This window comes from Dreissena polymorpha, chromosome 7 (assembly GCF_020536995.1).
Source record: "Dreissena polymorpha isolate Duluth1 chromosome 7, UMN_Dpol_1.0, whole genome shotgun sequence".
NCBI lineage: Eukaryota > Metazoa > Mollusca > Bivalvia > Myida > Dreissenidae > Dreissena > Dreissena polymorpha.
Window position 1 is genome coordinate 15,759,731 of NC_068361.1, and position 24,439 is coordinate 15,784,169.

Sequence of the window (24,439 nt, forward strand, 5' to 3'; positions counted from 1 at the left end):
AATGCATCCATGTGCTGTTTGTAACCACTTTTGATGTAAGAGCATTGGATATGGTGTCTGCCTCATCAGGAGGTTCTTGGTTCGATCACAACCCTGGGAGCATTCTCCAGAGACTCAATTCTGGGGCTACCCAAGAAATAATTCAAACGTGTAGCCAAACGCTTTAAGTTTGATCAAGCTCAAATAATATTTTTGAAAATAATCTAAATGAGACTTGCTTTTGCAAAAGGAAGTTTAATGCATATGATTAAAGTGTCGTCCCAGATTTATTGTGTTTAGTCCACACCGGCTTATTAGATCAGGGATGTTACTGTCTTCTTTAACTGGATTTTTGCTAAGTAGAGACTTCCTTGAATAATACAAACAATAAAAGCTGAACGTGTAAAACAAAGGGTAATCTAGGACGACACTAGAGCATGCATGAAATCCATTTTCTCTGAGCGAGGGTCAAATATAAACACATGATTGCAAAAAGTTTCGTCCCAGATTAGCCGGTGCAGTCTGCACAGGCTAATCAGGAACGACACTTTCTGCTTTTATGACATTTTTTGTTTAAATGAAGTCCCGTCTTAGCAAAAATCTAATTAAGGCGTAAAGTGTCGTCCCTGATAAGCCTGTATGGGCTGCACAGGCTAATCAGGGATGACACTTTACGCACATGCATTAAGCCCAGTTTTCTCAGAATAAGACTCAAATGATTGGTCAACTGAATGTTTGACTGACACGTATCTTTCTACCAATCCACTACAGCGTGTGGGAGTGCCACTCTGCTGGCCATATTTCTGCTCATATTCCTGTTCCTGGTCAAAAGAATCTGCATCGCCATTGAGCTCATTAAGGAAGCATCCAGGTACGTGTGCAAAGCATTTATAATTTTTAAGGAATATGTCAACCTACAGAAAAATGTGTATTTAGGCTTTAATATCATTTTATTTATCCCAATGGCATAGTTGATATGGTTTCTGCCTAGCAATGCGGGGGTCAGAGGTTCATTCCTCTGTTGGAGCATTCGTTTGATCTTCTCCAAAGTCACCAAGTACTGGTTCTACCCAGGAAACAAACTCAAGAATGTTTCAATAAGCCATCAAGCTAAAATAAATAGGTTTAAACTAAAATTATAATATCTGTGCTTATGTTTGCATCAGTTTTCATGTCCATCTGTCATAGTAATGAGTGCATGGGTAAACACTTAAACTTCTATTTTAATATTGTATGAATAGGTGTGTGCATCGATTTTCTATTAAACCCTTTCTCACCTAGAAGCAAAGTAAAAATGGCTATATGCAAACAGCATAAAACCAGAACAGCCTGCTAGTAACTCGCAGTCTGTTCAGGTTTAATGCTGTTTGTTCCTCATCAGTAACTAAGGTTTGGAGATGAAGCCTTATAATTTTATTTGAATCTAGTAAGAAATGTCTAAAATTAGATATAATTTTCTAAGGGACTACAATACAAGATATTTGAATGCTTATATGCGACTTATAAACAGTTTATAAACCGCATATAACTCAATTATACTTCGCATATGAGCCTCATTTTAGTGGGAGTAGTTTATTTTGGTAAGGGTTAACCCTTACAGCGCTGGAACCAAATTTTAAAGGCCTTTGCAAACAGTTTGGATCCAGATGAGACGCCACAAAACGTGGCGTCTCATCAGGATCCAAACTGTTTGCTATTCTGATAGTATTCTTTGAAAAAAATCGAAGAAAATGCTATTTTTAGATATTCAGCAGACGACATTTTAGCAGACGACATTTTAGCAGATGGCAAATTTCCCAGCATGCAAAGGGTTAATGTTAATCATCATAATAATGTGTGAATTGCCACGTATATTTTCAGGGCAACCTCATCTCTATACTCATCTCACCCATCATTTTTTCGATATCTTTATAATAGTTTAAGATGGATTTTCCAAATATCATTAAATTTTAAGCAATATTATGTATGCATCTATTTTAGCTTCTTTCATTAATTTTGCATGGCATTCTGTATTTCTGTATATAAATCCACATGTAAAATACTGTAAAATCATAATTTTTTGTTGGACAATAATTTTCGTTGATTTCCTGGGTTGATGAATTAAACACAAAATCACAATGAAAAATGACTGAAGCAAATTCCACTTTAGTTAAAAAAATCAGAAATCCACAAATGTATCCACAAACAATTTTTATTTTTTATTTTGCAGTAAAGATTATCATATTCTAGTAATTTGTGCAACTCTATCACGATTTCAGAACTATTGGCAACATGATCTTGGTTCTAATCTGGCCCATCATTCTGTTCATCATTCTTCATTTCCGAGCCATTGCCAACATGATCTTTGTCCTCATCAACTCATCCTTCAATCTTTTTTTTTATTTCAGAGCTATTGCCAACATAATCTTCGTTCTCATTTAGCCAATCATCAGGTTTTCCTTCAATATCATTCTTTATTTCAGAGCCATCGGCATCATGATCTTTATCCTCATCAACTCATCCTTCAATCTCATTCTCCATTTCAGAGCCATCGGCAACATGATCTTCGTCCTCATCTGGCCGATCATCCCGTTCATTCTCCAACTTGCCTTCCTGGGCTACTACCTGGTGTCTGCCGTCTACGTGGGCTCCATGGGCAAGAAGAACTTCTACAATAACGGGACCAACACCACCGAAGACAATGGGGTCTCTTATTATATTAAGCGCGCTCCTTGTGATGTTAATGTAAGTACAGAATAATTTGATTGTTTATCATGATATTCCCTACTGATGTTTATGTCAGTACAGAATTATTTGATTGTTCATTATGGTATTATCTTCTGATGTTTATGTCAGTACAGAATTTTTTTATTGGTAATCGTGGTGTACAGTATTTTGTTTTGATAACATAAGCCTTAAGATAATTACTTTATTGCTATACCGATAAATACAGAAAAAACTAATAATATTGCTTTGGAAAGATTGTAAAACCATTACAGCTTGGGCTCGATACAATTACTTTGCAATAAACTCGGATGATTAAGCATGCATTTTCTGGCATCAGAATTTAAATCATAGGTAGTTAGAATTAAACATGCATATTTGAACTTAATATGTCTTTTTTGAACAGTTACCAAGTATTTCAGTGGATAGGCTTGTCGGTTATATCATTAATGAAAGCTGTAATGATTTAATTTTAAGAAAAGGCGTCACGGATTGCCAATCAAACCCCTAAAAACTAGTTGAACCTTGTTCTGGAAGAAGGGGGTTAAATGCGTATGCGTAAAATTCCATCACAGATTAGCCCGGCTAATCAGGGACGACATGCTGCTATGGTATTTTCGTGAACAGGAAGAGAAAATCAAGTTTAGATGACAAGTGTTGTCCCAGATGAGCCTGTTCATTCTGCGCAGGCTAATTTTTGACGACACTTTAGCAGATGCATTAAACCCCGTTTTCCCAGGAGGGGGCTTCTTTCAGTGATTTCACAGTTGATCAGCTTTTATTGATTTTTCTCTTCAGGATGCCAACACAGGCAAGGTGTGCGAGTTCGTGAAGTATGGGGGTGATGAGTAAGTCACTTTAAAACGGAAAGCAAAACAGCACTTTTAAAACCATAAAAGAATCATATGTGATTATAAGTGTCTAAGTATCAAATGCTAAATTATGGAATTTAAAGTTCTGCATTGTTGTCTTATGCAGTTAAGTTTTGTTAAATATTTGAAGTGTTTAAAATGGAACTATTATCAATTGTAAAAATACCATTCTAATTTCATGGCAAAATGTTACCAACTATTTTTGTGTTACCAGAAGTCAGAGTAGCCACTGAAATCTCTAATTGTATACTATTTAATTCTCTTATAATTATGGACTCGTACAATTTCATTAAATTATTTTAAAATTAAGCAGTTTTCACATTTTTTTAGCTAACATTCTTAATAACAGGCATTTTGGCCATATATACAGTATTCTAATCGCCAACCTAGTGTACCAAGATATCTTTTGTTGTTCCTAGGTACACGATTCCACTGGAGGTATTTCTGCTGTTTATGTTCTTCTGGGGTATGAATTTCATCATCGCGCTCGGCCAGATGACCCTGGCAGGATCCATTGCCTCATACTACTGGGCCTTCGAGAAACCCAAGGATATCCCGGCTTTCCCAATTCTAGCTGCCCTCTATCGATCATTAAGGTAAAGCTTTTCAAAATAACTCAGTAAAATTGATTGTTGTTAGAAGATGATTACATTTGATTCACGAACAAATCAGAAAAATTTATATCTTAAGGAATCACGCAGCCATATGTGAAATTATTTATTTGTAATTATAAAGAGGGGATGTAACTTGATAATGCACCAAATTCAACAACAAAAAATGTAAATCATTGTCACCGTTTGTTTACATTTTCAAAGGGTTGAACTGGATACTTTTGTGTTAATAATATCTTTATGACGTCGAAATAGCGATTTGATTTCACTGTAAAACATTAAAAAATATTTATTATTTTTCAACGTTAATTGTCACTGTTTGAAACAATGAATTTTACATCAATGATATTTCCTATAAACCACTGGACTGCATAAAATAAAAAGCTTTCTCATCTTGGCTGCCCTCTAGCATTTATTATGAAGGTAAACTTTTTCCTGTATTGGCTTCCATCTATAGTTCATAAAGTTAACCCTTTCAGTGCGGGAACCTTTGAAGGCCTTTGCAAACAGTTTAGATCCAGATGAGACGCCACAGAACGTGGCGTTTCATCAGGATCCAAACTGTTTGCTATTCTGATAATATTCTTTGAAAAAAATCGAAGAAAATGCTAATTTTAGAAATTCAGCAGACGACATTTAGCAGACGACAAATTTCCCAGCATGCAAAGGATTAATGCTTGTCAGTCATCTTTGCTATTCCAATATTTTTTTTACCTCCATTGATCATTAAGGTAAAACTTTTCATAATTTGTCTTAGCTATACTTGTTGTTATGGTAAACATTTCATATTCTATGCTGCCATTTATTGAACATTAATGTTAAACTTTTTCCACCTTGACTAAAATAAAACCTCTATTGAGGTTAATCTTTTAATATCTTGGCTAATCATCTAATAATCATGAAAGTAAAGTTTTTTCCATCTTTATTTAGAATAACCATTTCCCATCTCGTATTCTCTCTATTGACTAATGCTTTTTCCAGTAAAAATTGAGATTTGTTTGCATGTCATTAAAAAAAACATTTATTGTCCCCCTACTGGTTTCACCGGAGGGGACTTACGTATTTCACTCTGTCAGTCAGTCAGTCTGTTCGTCACACTTTTCTGGATTCTGCGATAACTTTTAAAGTTCTTCATATTTTTTCATGAAACTTGAAATATGGATAGATGGCATTATGGACATAATGCACGTCATTTCATTTTGTTCCTACGTCAAAAATTCAGGTTGCTAAGGCAACAAATAAATAAAAAAAATAAAATTCTGACAATGGTAGAGCTGGTAGGGGACATATATTGCATGGCAAAAGTCTTGTTATTTTTAAGTATGTTACAAAATAATGCTTTAGTCATTTTGGATGGACATTATTGCATGTGATAAGAAAAATATAATTTATAGAAATCTTATAACTGTATGAATAAATTTTCTTTAAAGGTCGCCAGGGCGTTGTGGATATGGTGTCCACCTGGCACCCAGGAGGCCATGGGTTTAATCCCCACTGCTGGAGCATGCTTTAGATCTCCCTAAAAGACGCCACACTAAACTAACACCCTTCTGAATTCATTTTATCAATTTTTAAATACCATCTTGGTTCCCTGTTTTAGATACCATCTTGGTTCCCTGGCATTTGGTTCCCTGCTGATTGCTATCGTCCAGATGATACGAGTTTTCCTGGAGTATGTTGACCACAAGATCAACGGCAGCCAGAACCCAGTGGCCAAGTTCCTGGTGAAGTAAGTACACACAGCAGGGTGCTTGTATGGTCATTTAATTAATGAGCCTAGCTCTGGGAAAACTGGGCTTAAGGCATGTGCGTAAAGTGTCATCCCAGATTAGCTTGTGCAGTCTGCACAGGCTAATCAGGGACGAAACTTTCCGTCAAGACTGGATTTTTGTTTGAAAGAGACTCCCTTTTAACAAAACTTCCATACACGCCAAAAGTGTTGTCCCTGATTAGCCTGTGTGGACTTAACAGGCTAATCTAGGATAACACTTAGAGCACACACATTAAGCCCAGCTTTTTTCAGAACGAGGCTATTATAACTATTTTTCATCTGGATGGGTAGAGAATGGGATACTATACTGGCTGTCAGACAGCAAGCAATTCCGTGGGGAGTTCAGGGCAAGATTATGACATTGATAGTATGCCATAAATGTTTTTATGAACTTTCACAATTTTTAACAAGCATTTTAAAAAGGTTTACAACTTTTTAAAAGTATAATAATCTTTATTTTCTGTGCTTACTTTTAAAAATGTACTATTTCTGCTTTTGATCTTACATATTAAGTCTGGATGCTAAGCAAAGCTTACAGGTCGCCATGGCATAGTGGATATGGTGTTCGCCTAGCGACTGGGAGGTCATGGGTTTGATCCCCACTGTGGGAGTGTTCTATAGACCTCCCCAACAGACACCAAGTACTGGTTCTAGTCCCAGGAAATGGACTCAAGATTGTTTCAAATAAGCCTTAGGCTTTTCATGCAATCGAGCTAAAATAAAAAAGTCCAAACTAAAGCTTTGACTGAAGTAATGCTTTGGCATTCAAGCTGTAAGAAAACCATTAGTTACTGGTGTTTATAGTTGAAGTGTTAAAAATTATTAACATTTACAGAAAAGTCACATCATTAATAGATATGTCATAAATTATTATTTACAAATACAGGATATTGGTAGATCATAAAACTTAAATTAAATCTTCAAAAATCAAACCCTTTGATATATATTGTTAATAAATAAATGTTACCAAAAAATGTATTTTAAACTTCACAACAACTAATTTTTATATTTTTATTATATTTTTGCTTAGACATGCTTATGGTTGGTATACACTCAGAGAAAAGAAAGAGAGCCTTTTGCTAGTCATAAATATAAATGCTTGTAATTTGTCAGTACACAACGTACATTAAAGCCCCTCGCTACAATAGACCACCTTTGATGACGCTAGATAGACATGTTATAGATAGATTTCCATTAATGATAGTTGAAGAGTCTGAAAATTCATATGGTTTCTATTGATAAAATAAGATCTATTGTTTCATTATCCTCTTCAAATAAAGTCTAGAAAGAAGTACATTTTTGTATATTTGAGTAACTTTATTGCTTTAATTTTTTGTTTGTCATTCGATTGGTCGGAAAGTTTTACCATTTATAATATTATAAGTTTGGGGACTTTTTAGTTTCTAAACAGATTACTTGAAATTTCAAACATGTCATCACCATAAAGAAGAGCTGTTCATGACCCTGTGTTCATACCCAGTGGTCCACACACGTTCCTGACTTTAATGCCTTTTTACTACAGATGCATAAATCTGTTTGGAGCACAATTCTTCCATTCTCAAGTTATTGCATTCAGTTGTGACATAATCATGTGATACCCATTCAATTTAGATGTGCAAATCACTTTTTTTTTCTCTCAGTGATCAACTTATTTCTAAATGTGCCCCTGAATTTAACCCTTTCCCACTCATAAGCAAAGTGAAAATGGCTATGTGAAAACAGCATTAAACCAGAACAGCCAATGAGTAACTGGCAGTCAGGTTTTATGCTGTTTGCTGCTGATCAGTATCTTTGGGTTGGAAATGAAGCCCTAAAAACTTGAATCTAGTAAGAAATGTTTTCAATTAAATTTAACTTTCTAATGGACTACATAAGGGTAAAAATATGTATCTCATTGGTAAAGGGTTAAGGCGTGTACATGGCTCATATACCTGTGGTAAATCATTGCAAGGGTATTATTAGTCACATTTGTGACAAAGCTCTAGTATACATTTGCATAGATTCCTGTACATTCAGTTACGTACCTTATTTCCAAAGGTTAGATAATCATGGTTCATATGTTGGCTTGCTCACATGGATTTTTATTGATGAAATTTACAGTACAGTGGCTTGGTCATCTGGGTTCCCATTCATGAATTGTACACTACATTGGCTTATTCATATGGTTTTCCATTGATGCAATGTAACATACATTGGCTTGTTCATATAGTTACGTTGATAAAAAGCCTAGAATAGTGGGTTGTTCATATGGATTCCCATTCATGAATTGTACAGTAAATTTGCTTATTTATATGGATTTCAATTGATGCAATCTACAGTACATAGGCTTGTTCATATGGATTCCATAGATGAACTGTACAGTTAATTTGCTTATTTATATGGATTTCAATTGATGCAATGTACAGTACATTGGCTTATATATATGGTGTCCATTGATGAAATGTACAGTACATTTGCTTATTTATAAGAATTTCAATTTAATATGCAATGTATAGTAAGTTGGCTTTTTCATATAGATTGCCATTGATATTTTTTGCTTATTTATATGAATTTCAATATATGCAATGTACAGTTAATTTGCTTTTTATGCCCCCGATAGGGTGGCATATAGCATTTGAACTGTCAGTCCGTCTGTCTGTGTCTCCGTCCGAAAACTTTAACATTGGCCATAACTTTTGCAATATTGAAGATAGCAACTTGATATTTGGCATGGATGTGTATCTCATGAAGTTGCACATTTTGAGTGGTGAAAGGTCATCCTTCAAGGTCAAAAAACAAAAATCAAGGGAAGTAACAAGCTTTAAAGGGAGATAATTTCTATTTTATATCATTTGACAGGTACAGATCAATTTCACAAGGGAAGTAATATTTTTTTAAAGGACATAAATAAAAACAAATTTTATGGTCAGTTCATACTTCAAAAGTCAAAAAATACAATCCAAGGGAAGTCATAAGCTATCAAAGGCAGATAATTTCTAAACATGCCAAATGATGTAATGAAATTTTTTTCAACGCGGCGCCATAGGGGCATTGTGTTTCTGACAAACACATCTCTTGTTCATATTTATTATAGATTGCCATTTATTCAATGTACAATTCAATTGTTATATTAATTTCCATTGGAGCTATGTACAGTACATTTGTGTGTTCATAAAGATTTCCATGAAAGAAATGCATAGCACATTTGCTTGTTCGTATGCATCCCCATTGATGCAATTTACAGAACATTGACTTTATATTCATACTGATTTCAATTGATAAATGTACGGTACATTGGCTTGCTGGAATAGATTTTGATTCAATATATCCTAAGAAAATATCTACATTGATGAAACTTAAAGAGCTTTTGATTTGTAATGTGCTTGTAGTTGTGCTAGCTATAATATGAATATTTTGTGTTTCTTTCAGACTTAAATATTGAAATAATATGTTCTTTGTATGCTAGCCATCTGATGATAACATATTTAAGGCATAATATATCAGGTAAAAGTTAAAAAAAATGTGGTTTACTGGTAATAATAATCATTTAAATCAGGAATTATTTACATCTAAAATATATGATAAATTCATCAAATTTGTGAGAAGATCTGTATGCTTCATGTTAAATGGCTATATTCTTTCAATTGGACAGTTGTGATAATCAAATAAGGTATCAGTTATGTTGACTCTTGTTTTGTTAATAGCTTTTCTAACTTTTTTATTTTCTCACTCAGGTAAGCAGCCTAGGGCCATCTCAGCACTCTTGTTATTGAATTCTGTCAGTTTTCAGGTGCAGTGTATGTGTGTGTAAGGGATATATTATTGTGATTTCAGGTGCCTGAAATGCTGCATGTGGTGCCTGGAAAAGTTCCTGCGTTTCCTAAACAAGAATGCATACATACTGGTGAGTGGAACCGGCAAACAGTAATATGTGCCTTGTTCTAGCAAGGCTGGGCTGAATGCATGTGCCTTGAGTGTCATCCCAAAGTAGCCTGTGCAGTTTGCAAAGGCTAATCAGGATCAAGACTTTCAGCTGTTATGGCATTTTTCTTTGAATGGAAGTCTCTTCTAAATGAAAATCATGTATCAGGGGACATTGTTGTCTCTGATTAGCCTGTGTGGACTGCATAGGCTGATTGGGGACGATACCTTAAGCACATCCATTATGGGCTGTTTTTCCAGATTTAGGATTAAAAAAACAAGAATAACAGACTCATTCAAGTTTTGCAACATATTCTATTGATTCTTTCCCACCTATTGGTAGAATAATTTTCCATTGATTGAAAATCTCACATATTATCATGTCATTGGTTTTGAATATAGCATTGTGTACCTTTGACTTTGTTTGAGACACAAAAATGAGTTGAGTTTATGTCTGATATTCAGAGCTCCAGATAAGGGTCGTATTTTCGTAATTACGAATTATTTTCAAGTCCGTTACGTATTTATTTTAAAATCTTGTCGTACCATTAAGAATTACAAAATCAAGTTACGAATATTATTTTTACATCGGTTCGTATCGATTTTTATTGCGTTCTTTTCGTGTATTAAAGATCTTTGCGGTGCCTATATAGAGAATGGTTATCGGGTTTGTTTAACAAAGCGCAGTTTTCCAATAAAAGCGGCGTATACAGTCTGTCAAAAAACAATGGCGGCGCCCAGAGAGCGTCCCAAAAAACTGCAAAGCGTCCAAAAACACGCTTTTAACATATTGTTCGCAAATTGAGCCGAAGTTAAATGTTTAGAAAGACATTATAGAAATGATCTTATACGATGTTGTATGTTCAGTTTCCGACACAGTCGGAAAAGCTAAACAAAAACGCGACACGACGGGTCCAAACTTAAACACAAAAAACATTGAACGAGTGGAAGGGACAAGTCCCGTGGCTAATCGTTGAAAAGATTGAAAGGGAAACCCGTTTTAATTGTGAAATATGTAAAAATTCATCTAAGGCATGCAATCTAAGCACAGTTTGGGCATATGAAGGTTTTTAACCAGGTTTTCCGAAGGAAAAAACTGGTTATTAGATTGGCGAATGCGGGCGGGCTGGCTGGCTGGCGGGCTGGCTGGCTGGCGGGCTGGCTGGCTGGCTGGCGGGCTGGCGGGCTGGCGGAATAAGCTTGTCCGGGCCATAACTATGTCGTTCATTGTCAGATTTTAAAATCATTTGGCACATTTGTTCACCATCATTGGACGGTGTGTCGCGCGAAATAATTACGTCGATATCTCCAAGGTCAAGGTCACACTTTGAGTTCAAAGGTCAAAAATGGCCATAAATGAGCTTGTCCGAGCCATAACTATGTCGTTCATCGTCAGATTTTAAAATCATTTGGCACATTTGTTCACCATCATTGGACGGTGTGTCGCGCGAAATAATTACGTCGATATCTCCAAGGTCAAGGTCACACTTGGAGTTCAAAGGTCAAAAATGGCCATAAATGAGCTTGTCCTGGCCATAACTATGTCATTTATTGTGAGATTTTAAAATCATTTGGCACATTTGTTCACCATCATGGGACGGTGTGTCCCACGAAAGAATCACGTCAATATCTCCAATGTCAAGGTCGCCACAACTAAAAATAGATTTAAAAAATAAAAAAAACTTACAAAGGGGGTTAATTTTTTTTGGTCATTTCAAAAGTTCAGTTTGAGTTTTCTCCCTTTATCAGATTTTTTTTTCACAATGAAAACCTGGTTTTGTGACAATTTTGTCCCTTGTTGAAAAATAAAATTGTATAATACTGAAAAGACACACTGTTGAACTCGTATAAATAAAGTTGCTAGTATGTTTATTTTGATTTTTTTTGCATGAAAATAACCATTATTATTTATTTTTAGGTCATTTATAAAAAATAAGAATTATTTTCCAAAACTTAGTAGTAACGTTAAGAATAAAATTTCAGAGTTAAGAATTCTTTTTGAAAATCTGGTAGTAATTTAAGAATTTCACAAAACCTTATCTGGAGCTCTGGATATTCTATCTTTTTTGTATTCAAGGGGCCTGCTCGTATATTGTAAGATATGGTTTAAGCATTCATTATGTGATTTCACATTGCGGTGGTAAAAAAGTTTCAGTGCAGATAAATTTTTACTTTCATAGAAAATTATGGATATGACGTCTATTCATAGCGGGGATATTTGCTCAACAACTTTTCAATAGTCAATCAGAAATATAATATTTCATGGCTGGATCATTTGATACAATATTTAACCTTTTTTTCAAAATATGACTGAAGGTATGTAAGATCCCCTATATTGCCAGCTTTAAGACAAGTTTCCCTAATTAAACATTTGGTCTGACAAAAGTTTGGGTTTCTTTCAGATTGCTGTCCATGGCAAAAATTTCTGTGCCTCTGCAAAAGATGCGTTCTTCTTGATCATGAGGAATGTGGTCAGGTAAGGTTTTTATTGTTGGTGTTGTCATTACTTTTTAAGAGCCTTTTTTGTGTTGATGTTGTTTTATCACTGTGATAAATGTAGGGGAAAGTTTGCTAATGTTTTTAGCAGTTTTCCATGGTTGTGTCACATACATTTTTATTTTTAAAAAGATTTAGAAACTGATTGTTATTTTGACACTGAGAACTTTTGCTTGGTGTAACTTTTGTATACATGTACATACTGAAGAAGAATAGAGATTTATGGCATTCACATTGTTTACACAAATTTGCATAATAATCTGTTTTAAGGGTTCAACGATGGAAAAATAAATTTGCATAATTATACCCCTATTAAGAAGTAAAGGGGGGTATACTGGAATCAGGTTTCAAGGGTTTCAACAATGGATATATACATTTGCATAATTATAACCCTCATTAAGAAGTAAAGGCGGGGTATACTGGAATCACCATGAATATATGTCTGTCTGCCCGTCTGCTTTTCTGTCCATTGACACAAACTTGTCAGCAGGCATTTCACTACTCAAAATACAATATTCAATAGTTCAGGCATTGTTCCTTCTGATAAGAAGTGTATGAAGCTTATATTTTCCTATATTAAAAGTTACCAACCCTTATTTAACTTAATTTGATACAATCATACTACACAGTAGAAAATGAGGGTTCCAGAGGTATTATTTGCAGTGTTGTTGTTGTTTTTTTGTTCAAAATTGGGGTCAGTATCTGCCTTCCCAATGGAAAAAAATATACCCTATATTTTTCCCAATGGGATCTAAAAAATTCCCAATCAACATTTAGTTAATCTCCCATCTAGCTTTACAAGTAACACTTTATTAAATTTAATATTTAAAACACTTTTATTCTCATTTTTGAAGCATAAGTTAACAAAAAAACAACAACACTGATTTCCCACTTTTGGTCAAAACGCCACTAGAATCCAAAGGGACCCAGTCCCATTCCTAAAATAGTGAGGAGAAAAAAATGATTTGTTACTACTGTGTTAAGCTCTATTTATGATTGACTTAACCCTTTGCATGCTGGGAAATTTGTCGTCTGCTAAAATGTCGTCTGCTGAATTTCTAAAATAAGCATTTTCTTCAATTTTTATTAAAGAATATTATCAGAATAGCAAACAGTTTGGATCCTGATGAGACGCCACGTTCTGTGGCGTCTCATCTGGATCCAAACTGTTTGCAAAGGCCTTCAAAATTCGGTTCCCGCACTGAAAGGGTTAAATGTTTGTGTCACACACATGTTCTGGATCGTTTTGCGTGTTTCCAGAGTGATTGTCCTTGACAAGGTGACAGACTTCGTGTTGTTCATCAGCAAGCTGTGCTGCGTGGCCGCTGTGGGCTCAGCCTCCTTTTTCTACTTTGGCGGCTATTTTAAACTTCCGTTCTTCTCCGATAAACTGCCAGAATTCAATTACTTCTGGACGCCAATCATTGTGAGTTTGTGTGCTCATAGTTATTGTTATCATAATTTATCAATTATATTGTTATCATTTTATAATAATTATAATTATTATCATTAATTATAATCATGATGATGATGATGTTTAAGATGATAACAAAACTAGGAAGTTTTAATTGATATTTTGTATTTCACCTTGAAAAAATCGTTATTTATTTAGTAGAATATTGTTTTGTTTTTTTAAATCACAAGTTTATAGATTATGATGAGACTTTATGGTGTCTGCATTGATATTAGTTTAACTCATTTTATTTTATATCAACAGCCTTTTAGGCTTATTGAAAACCTTACAAGTCCATTTCATGGGTAGAACCAGTGCTTTTTAGCTGATCTTTGCTGCTCCAAGAGCTAGTTGTGATCCAACCCTGGACCCTTTTGTTCCTTTGTAGACACAATATCAATTAAACCGACTTGACTTCTAAAAATACATGTGTCCAAATTGTTTATTCTATTTCAGGTGGTTGTCGTGGGAACGTTCATTATCGCCTCGCTGTTCTTCAGCGTCTACAGTATGGCGGTCGACACACTCTTCATGTGCTTCTGTAAGTTTAAATGTTTTCTTTGGATATTTTTAGGAAATAATTTTACGATTTATTATTGTTCATTTATTATTGTTCATTTATTGTTGTTCATCTGTCAATTAGACAGTGAAATGAGTGGTCCTCTAGGAAAAACAGGACTTAATGCAAACTGTTAAATATCGTCACAGATTAGCCTGTGATGTCTGCACAGGCTAATCAATGATGACACTTTCCGCTTTTATGAAATTTTTCATTTGAAGAAGTTCCCATATAAGAAAAAATCCTGTCTAAGCAGAAACTGTTGTCCCAAATAATCCTCTGCTGACTGCACTGGCTAAAATAATCTGGGATGATTCTTCACGCATGCAGGAGGCCTGGTTTTCTCAGAGTGTTTCTCATATAGCTGTTGATATGTATGAATGAGCCATATTTGTATAAGCAAGAGTTGTTGATATGTATGAATGAGCCATATTTGTATAAGCAAGAGTTGTTGATATGTATGAATGAGCCATATTTGTATAAGCAAGAGTTGTTGATATGTATGAATGAGCCATATTTGTATAAGCAAGAGTTGCTCAAAAGGAACGCATTAGTTCATGTAAGTGTATTATTGTTTATTGACCAATAAAGAATGATGGAATGATGTTTGACTTGGTACAATCTAATTTGTGCAAATATAATAAGAACTTTATTTCCCTATGATGTGATCAGTGCACGAAATTCTGTATGCATAGGTATGAGCAGTTTTACAATGCTGCTTATTTATAGGAAGATCAGTAAATGTCATGTTAGATTTTTATTAACATTTTAACAGTATTTTAGTAATATAATACTGTTAAGTTTACTTACACATACTTTTTATGCCCCCAAAGAGCGGCATATAGTTTTTTAACTGTCCGTCCGTCCATAATCTTTAACATTGCCCATAACTTTTGCAATATTGAAGATAGCAACTTGATATTTGGCATGCATGTGTATCTCATGGAGATGCACATTTTGAGTGGTGAAAGGTCAAGGTCATCCTTCAAGGTCAAAGGTCAAATATATGGATTCAAAGCAGCGCAGTAAGGGGCATTGTGTTTCTGGCAAACACATCTCTTGTTCAATAAAATGTTATGTTACTATGATGTTCATTTTCACAATTATTTTTGGCTAAGCCTAATTTATACTGGACTTGAAATATATGCGAAAATCTGCTATTTCACATTGACTACGTTTAACCTTGATAATTTATTACAGTTTGATGATTTATTACCCTTGAATGATTGATAACACATCTGTGGCTGATTACACATTATTGATTGATTACACTTTGATGATTTATTGCGCAAATTATTTTATTACACATCAGCGTTTTTAATACGCATCATTTATTTATCACACATGAATGTTTTCAGTGGAAGATTTGGAGATGAATGATGGTTCCCCAGAAAAGCCGTACTACATGAGCAAAGGCCTGATGCAGGTCCTCGGCAAAAAAAACAAACAGCTCAAAGAACCGTCGAATGAAGGAAAGAAATAGTTCTGATGCTTCGTTTGTGAAAAATAGTTGTCATTATTGGCGCATTGTCTTTTGATGGACATTCTTTGTAAAGAATAGCATAAGAAAATAACTTAATTATTGTAATTGAGTTATTGAACAGTTTTTATGATGTCATCAGATTTATTACCAAATGAATCTCGATTGGGGCTAAGCGTTATTTACTCTAGATATTATTTACTCTATCTTTGATAAATTGTCAAGCAATTTATGATAGCAAATCTAACTATTTTATGTCAAGTCTGTCATGTTTGTCCATCATATCATTTTAAGGAAAGCGTACTGAACAAAATGCATTTCAGAGTATTAACGATGAATAATCTCAGATATTTTTGGGTTTACAGAAAGGAATACAAATGGTAAGACAAATGGTGTTTCAACCTCTAAGGGAGGTAATAAGGCAGGAAAACCTGTCCAGGCTAAAAATAGCCCAGCTACACTTATTGAAGAGAGTGAATGGTAGCTATTTGGTGAATAACATTTACGTTCTAACCTTGTGTGATTGTATGCTTATTCCTGGAATACTAATATCCATTGTATTCACCTTTTCGTTCCAAAAACTGTTTACAGGTGATGATGCTTATAAAGGTAAAACAAATTTGCAACAAAGTAAAGTAGTGCCCCAAAATGGTTCTGGTGCACAAAATGACCTTTGGAAAATAGATGATAAGCAGCCCAAGGCATCAAAAGCACAGAATGATGTTACTAGTAGTGATTGGTGAAGGCAATTTTCTGTAGATGTGACCATGTATTTCCATAACAAACAAAAACACTAAACACCAAAAAGCAAAAAGTCTGGGGGAAAAAACACCTAGTTTCATGTGTGTTACCGGCACATTATAGGAAGCATGTCAATGTAATAATCCTAGTGTCGTGTGTTTCTTTTAATCAAATATTTTTATATGTTTGATTGCACAGCAGCTGTTGTTTTGCAATTTGTTATGCTTTCATCATCACAAGCTAAGTGTATTTTGAGTGTTTGTTACTCTGAATATTTTATGTGACATTTGTAAAAAAAAATAATTACATGTTGCTTGGGACAAACGCAATTAAGATTAAAACTCGTGTTAGATATTGAAAGATTGCTCCTTTTTTATCATAGGTGAATAAGAATGAATTAAACAAATAATACAGTGTTTTGTTTTTTTTTGGTTGATGTGTTTAAAATATAAATGTTGCAACAGATGATACAGGGGTTTTTTTTGTAGTAAATTTTAAATTATTAAAATAAAATTACTTCAATAGTTAAATATCTTTAAAAAAAAAAGAATTTTTGTAAAAATAAAAATAGATCAATAATTTCTTTTCGATTTTTGTCTCTGATGTTTGTCTGGAAAAATAGTTTCTGCTTTTCATTTATATGTATGTGACTGTTCTGTGTTTGTGTTTTGCTGTATTTGCTATACTTGAAATGGCTTACCTTACCATTTGCTTAACAATGTCATAGTCTGAGTAAAACAATTATATCTATAAATATTCTAATTAAAATTTGCTAATTGCATTTGGATTTTTACTTTTAATGTACATATTTATTTGCATTTATTTTATTTTAACACGCAACTGTCATTCCTTCCTGCTCTCTATATATGTGTGTTTCAATATGTACATATCTGATATATTTCATGTGATATTGTGACATTTTTTGTGCAAAAATGGCAATACTTATATAAATGCTTCACTATTTTTGTTAATTTTATGTGTAGACAGATTTTGATAATAGTATGAACTTGTATAATGGATTATGTATTTATGAGTATTGAGATACTTTATTTTTGGCTGGTCCAAAAAAGAAGGGATGAATTATTATGTATGTAAATTACCTAGGGCTTGCTAAAAGTACTTCAAAACCAGATTTTGTATTATGCTTGCAAAATTATTTTAATTTCTTGCCATCGAGATGTATAGATGTACTCAAATTTGATAATACAACCTTTAAAACGGGTATATACGATTTTTTATATGTGTTTAATTGTAATATATTGATAAAATATGTTACAATAACACAATATAGGCAAGAAAAAATGATACATTAAAGCCGAATTTCATAAAATGCAGCAAAGACAAATTAGCGCCCGAGCCGATTGTGACGTACATATTTTCCTACAATAACCCAAGCATTCGTCTTTGTATTAGGATCGAAGTTAGTGTTCGTGTGTCGTATGAATAGATATCGTTGCAGGAATTCAAATAAACCGTTAAACTAAGTTTAGATTCACATCGTACATGTATGGTATACATGCTGGCCAATTCGGCTGTACAGCCGTTTTCAATTTCATAATTAAATATCTGGCTTATTTCGCATTTTTCGACACATGTTCTTCTTAACTTTTATTTTAATTTATATTGAAATATATATATAATAAGTTTTATACACATTTTATATAAATTGATAAATATTTGACAAAATCGTATATACCTGCTTTAATACAAGATTAAAATTCACATTAAGTATTATTTTAAGAAATATTTGTTAATAAATAATGTTATATTTATAATTGCTAAACGGCTTATACATACAAAATAACAATTTGACTATCTAAACCATAAAGTCGTTAGACTAGACTCATATTATTATTGATTTTTTTATTGATGTTGGTTAGTATAATTTTTAGCTCGGCTGTTTTTAGAGAAGACCCGAGGTATTGTCATAGCCAGCTTGCGTCCGCTGTCCAGCGTCGTGCTAAAACCTTAACATCAAAGTGCTTCCACCTACAACTTCGAAACTTTATATGTAGCTGCACCTTGATGAATTCTACATGCTACACCCATTTTTGGGTCACTAGGTAAAAGGTCAAGGTCACTGTGACCTCTAAAAAAAAAATAATCTGACAAGCTTTCATTTATTCAAAACTGCATCCGCAGCCGAGTGTTGGCACCCGCTATGCGGTGCTCTTTTTTCTCTCATTTTCTCATGAGCAGGCAATACAGGTTAACCCTGTACCACTTAGATAGGTATTTTTACGCATTTGTAGTCCCAATGAAAGTTAAATTTAATTCAAGACCTTTCTTACTAGATTCAAGTTCCAACCCTTAGATACTAATGAACAGCAAACAGCATAAAACCTGAACAATTTGCGAGTTACTCACAGGCTGTTCTGGTTTTATGCTGTTTGCACATTTTCACTTTGCCTCTGAGAGGGAAAGGATAAATATCATGTGTAACAGCTTAATATAAGCATCAATATAATGACTAATTTTGCCAGTGAGGTTAACCCTTTCAGTGCGGGAACCGAATTTTGAAGGCCTGTGCAAACAGTTTGGATCCAGATGAGATGCCACAGAACGTTGTGTCTCATCAGGATCCAAACTGTTTGCTATTCTGATAGTATTCTTTGAAAAAAAAATCGAAGAAAATGCTAATTTAAGAAATTTAGCAGATGACATTTAAGCAGACGACAAATTTCCCAGCATGCAAAGGGTTAATAATGGTATCAATGTCTCATTCTGGGCTAGGCCTGCCTACAAACACGTTTTCTGACTTATAAGTATTATTATTATGTCTTGGCATTTTTTGTTGATATTAACAATTGGTCTCATTATGTTAAGTTCCAATCTGTTTGCATTAAATAAAATACTTCATTACACAGCCTGAAGTATGAAATGACACAACAATATCGACTAAAACACTGTAAAACCAAAACGTTCTTATTTTGCAGGCGCCTAAGTTTAGGGCTGAAATCTTGTTTGTTTTTGTGTATTTTGTGTGTGTTATAGGTTAAAAAAAAGTTAAAATGTATTTTATAACCTTTAAATCTTGCGTCTTGTTTCCAAATTATGCTGTTTAACAATTTTGAAAAAAAAATACAGCAGACAAAAGCTATAGCACACCACTTATTAAAAATGTGCTGAATTTTTCATATTCATAATTTCCTGTAAGACTTGATACTTTTTCTTATTGTGTCCAATAGTTTGTTAAACGGAGGTTTAACTGATACATGGCAATGGTACATGTATGCTTGGAGAAGCATAGTACCATTGCCATGTATCAGTGCTCCAGCTAGGCCTAAATCGAGCTAGGCGCTGCACCCTGCTGACCCAAGGTCCCATCATGCGACTCAGCGACCCCACCATCCCCCTTTTATAAATCTGATAAAATTTTAATACAGGAATTTGAATTTTTAAGAGTCATTAGATTCATTATATGTTCGTAGCAAAACTAGTTTAATTCATTACAATACAAAAAATTTAACTAGTTTAATGCATTACAAAAACAAATTTTTTAACTGGTTTAATGCATTACAAAAACTTATGTTTACATGAAAAATAGGTGTAATATAAAAATAAAATACATGCACATATAAAACATGCTTTTGACAAATTAGCACCCTATCCATTTCTAATCCTAGCTGGAGCACTGCATTTATTTAATAAAATAATCATAACTAGCATGTTAGGTCATAATTCTTATAAATATATTATTTCTAATGTGTTGTGTTATACTTTTTGTATGAATGTTGTTAAATGCTGATGATGATCTGTCAATCCTTGTATTGAGTGCCGTTCAAAAAATCCATTTTCTTTTTTTCCAGTTTTTACAATGTACCTGTATGCATTGTTCTCTCTTTTGAAAGTATGCATACAAAATTAAGTACTTTTTAGCATCTTGTATACAATTTGGATGCTGTCAATATATTGTTTAATGTAATAATATTATTTTTTTGATCATGAAATATTTTCTTTGTATCCCAATGTTTACTTTTTTGCCAGTATGGCGGCAGCGGTTATTTTCCCTTAATGGTACAGCATGAATTAAAGTAATATGCCTTTAAACTGAGAGATGATGAAACAGCCATCTTGATTAAATGTGAAACTATTTTAACAATCTTACATATTTGTTCTACTGTTGGCCGTGCGGTTTGTTTCATATCCAGAGACACTTCCTCTATAAATATTTCACCTTGGCAACAGTTGTTTCCCCATTACCATTTGAAGTAGCCGTATTTATATAATTATGGCATGGCACACTTCAAAGTTCTTGCAAGAGGTTGTCAGGTCTGATGGTGTTTATTTTACTTAAATGATGTGTTTATTTACATGTATGGTCTTTTTATCTTCTAGCTTTTACTTTACACATGAATCCATATTTTCTTACTTTTGTACAGACAGCAACTTTTATGTATTGTAATTTTTTCAATTTACGTTCTCTATTGTTTTGAAATCCACATTTAATATTTGTTTAGAAAGCCATGGTGAATGACATTTTATGTTTTTATTATCACATAAAATCACACCATTACAATACTACTTTTTTAACAATTTTTACAACTTTATTATCTGTGATAAAATAACATTCCACTTTTTGTAATTGAAATGCACTACCGAATCTTCAGGACATGTTTGATTTACAGCTAACAAATAGGTTTTTACATCCTCAACACAAATATTTATATTATGAATATTTTATTTAAAATTATTTGTATTTTATGACCTTGTTATTGAAAAAAAATTGTGTGCACATTTGTTTTCCATTAGTTTTGTAAATAAGTAATAAAAAGGCAGATCCTAAAGTTGGATTACTTTTATAACGACTTAAATTAATATTAGCGGTTCTAATAATAAATAATTTCTTTACTAAAAATAGAACTTTTTTAACACATTTTTATGCAAAATGTGTAATCATAAATCGATTTTTCAGGTGAAATGTTGTGCGGTGTTTAAAAATAGCAAGTTTTGTTATGTTGAAAAATAAAAGCAATTGTTTTACACAATAACAGTTCTTTCAATAAATGTATCAAACTTACATTCTTTGTTTTTATTAGTTAATAAGTTGTAAATGTTCATGTTCCCATATAAATTACTTGTATGAAATTTTACAAAATATAACACTTTTATTCAATATATTTTATAAGCCTTAAAGAAAAAAAACACCAATGAAAACAAAGCTGAAGGTGTCGAACAGATTATGGTCTACTATTCGTTCAATAAATCACAGTCGTATCTCTTTTAAAATGGGATTTCTATAAGTTTATCATCTGATTAATGCTGTATTGTAGAGGGCTGCAACATACCATACCAGACAGGCGGGGCCTTCCCAACGGTTTTTGAACCCACCCCACAACACACAGCACAACCCACACGAAAATCGATTTTTTAAACTAGGTTTTTGACCCCAAGCCCCACACACGCACACACAACACACAGCACAAACCACATCAAAACCGATTTTTTTAACAACACTATATAGGTAGAAATTGAAGGCTGCTATGATTCAAAAGTTTTTCCATACTTTCGTGTCTCTAGAAATGCATTGGGAAACTGTGGCGCGTATCATCTCGGGTCCTCACATACATGTATGAAGCCTCAGATGCGGTTTGACCTCGAAATACATCTACAGGGTACACCATACATCTGATCAGGTTTCAATGGCACACCATGAGGTATTGAAGTCACGAATGCTTCATTACGAATATTTATTTATTTCGTACGAAGATAAAATTGATCCTTTAAAGAATAAATAAACTTACCCTTATGAATAAATATGTCTTGCTTAGGAATAAATAAATATTTATAAGAAATACAGTTATCTGCAGTAATACATACATATTCCTATAAAGCAACAATTCGTGACTTAATTTAGAACCTCATGATACGTCATTTGTTTCCGCTCATTGTGGCCGTAAATTTGGACCAGTGCTTTTTCCAAATGAATTTCTTAAGTTCAATTTTAAAATACGAAGCCTGTCTTGTGAAAAAAATTACTTGTATTGGAAACTCTTATAAAATAAAGATTATAATTTTGTTCTTTGCGCGCAAAAGCATTGAAATCACAGCGAATTTGAAACGAACCATCCGACGACTTTAGGAATCGTAAGACTTCTGTTCAATAGATGTACTGAAATATCTCTAAGCGTACATTCACGGGCACCGATATAGGTGGGTATTAAACTGATCTGTAATAGGCGAAAACGACTGGAATTCTTCACTTTTCATTTCTTTAATATGACTACACTTACAACTTTTCGAACGTTATTAATTGAATTGAAATTAAAAGATTAATATGTTAAGTTTTATATAATCGAATGTTTATATAACATCAAGTTATAAACTATAACTTAATGAGTGGTATAACGATTTGTTTTGCAAATGTTTTAACACTTTTCAAACAAAGATATATAGTTTAAACTTATTTTACTATTGAGTGAATCCTTATTTCTAAGTTGTGGTGTATTTGCAAAACGATCGGATTTTTGGGCTGGAATAAAACTCACGTACAGTCTAAATTGGCCGGGAACGTGATAGTATATTTTCCGTACCTGGAGTACTTTTAATTATACTTAAAAGTACCCGGGGTACATTTAAGTAGCACCCGAGCCGACTATGGCCAATCGAGCATTAGTGATAGCGCCAATTTTCCTTTCTAAGTGGTGCTACTGACAGCCAGCTGTTTTAGATGAGTTGGATTTATATGATATTCGGACACATAACGCCTTTAAAAACAGCGGGCAATGTTGTGCGGTTCCTTGCGGATTAATTCATCCACATATATACAGACACATGCAAACACAACGCATTAGGAAATCCGTAAAAATTTGAAACGTCGGATTTTTATACGATTGTCTCTCAGTTATGTATGCCGTACCATTTGTGTCAAAAGTACAAATACGCCAACAGCTAAAAATAGATATCACCGCTGTGACTAAATTGTTACCGCGGTGACAATTTGTCTCTGCGGTAACAAATTTGTCACCGCGGTGATATTTATTTTGTTACTGCGGTAAAAATTTCGTCACAGCGGTGACAAATTTTTATTGTTGGTATATATTTATGCCTGCTGTTACATTTATTTGTTTGGGTCAGTTATCAACCAGTCATTTTCCCCGTAACAAACCGAGATTTTTTCGACAAAATAATTAAATATTTAACAATAGTTTTAAATAAAATCAATACGGATGAATAAGGATAGTTGATAAGTTTATTTAAATGTTTTTTCATATGTTTTTGGTGTAATATGAATGCTTTATTACACCCGTTGGCCCTTTGTTCTGAAGCCACATGCCGCCAAATAACAAGTTATTTAATTTTAATAAAACTACAAAGCGTCCTGATAAGACTCGAACCCCCGACTGCAATCAAAAAGACGCCGACAAAAATTCATAAATTCATTGGCGATTGTCCTAGTAAAAATACGATAATAATCTGATATTTAAATAGGTTGATGTATTGTTTAAGTTCTACGGATATTTTAAAACATGATAATACTTGAATATGCATTATAAATATTCGCCGATTTGCCGTTTTGCATACGTTATCTCATTGGTCAGTTTGATTTAGCTCTTATCAAACTCTTTGGGTCAGACAAAGTATCACCGCAGTTACAAATATATCACCGCAGTGATAAATTTATTACCCCAGTGACATAATTGTGACCCCGGTGACAATTTTGTCACCGCGATTATATCTTTTTTTAGCTCTTGGCATATATATACTTTAGACATAAAGGGTACGTCATAGTTATACTCAGTTATATTCTATATCTCTACGCAATTATGTCCCTTATAATAGCAATACGGATTGTATCAAGGGAGGTTACCAAAGTTTTACTGAGTTCACATGAATTATGTCATCGCATTCCAAATGCTCTGTACCTCATATCA

General features: G+C 33.6%; 1 protein-coding gene across 1 annotated transcript in view; it reads left to right on the forward strand.

Moving 5' to 3' along the window:
• LOC127837877 (choline transporter-like protein 2) overlaps nt 1-21,585 on the forward strand; it is a 46,528-nt gene extending 24,943 nt beyond the window's left edge. Inside the window, exons 12-22 of the mRNA XM_052365314.1 lie at nt 751-850; nt 2,505-2,703; nt 3,481-3,530; nt 3,974-4,150; nt 5,766-5,894; nt 9,750-9,819; nt 12,239-12,312; nt 13,593-13,758; nt 14,242-14,326; nt 15,703-15,814; nt 16,188-21,585. Of these exons, the coding sequence (XP_052221274.1) occupies nt 751-850; nt 2,505-2,703; nt 3,481-3,530; nt 3,974-4,150; nt 5,766-5,894; nt 9,750-9,819; nt 12,239-12,312; nt 13,593-13,758; nt 14,242-14,326; nt 15,703-15,814; nt 16,188-16,308 (1,283 nt within the window). The 3' untranslated portion in view covers nt 16,309-21,585. The remainder of the gene's footprint in view (nt 1-750; nt 851-2,504; nt 2,704-3,480; nt 3,531-3,973; nt 4,151-5,765; nt 5,895-9,749; nt 9,820-12,238; nt 12,313-13,592; nt 13,759-14,241; nt 14,327-15,702; nt 15,815-16,187) is intronic.
• The last annotated feature ends 2,854 nt before the right edge of the window (nt 21,586-24,439 follow it).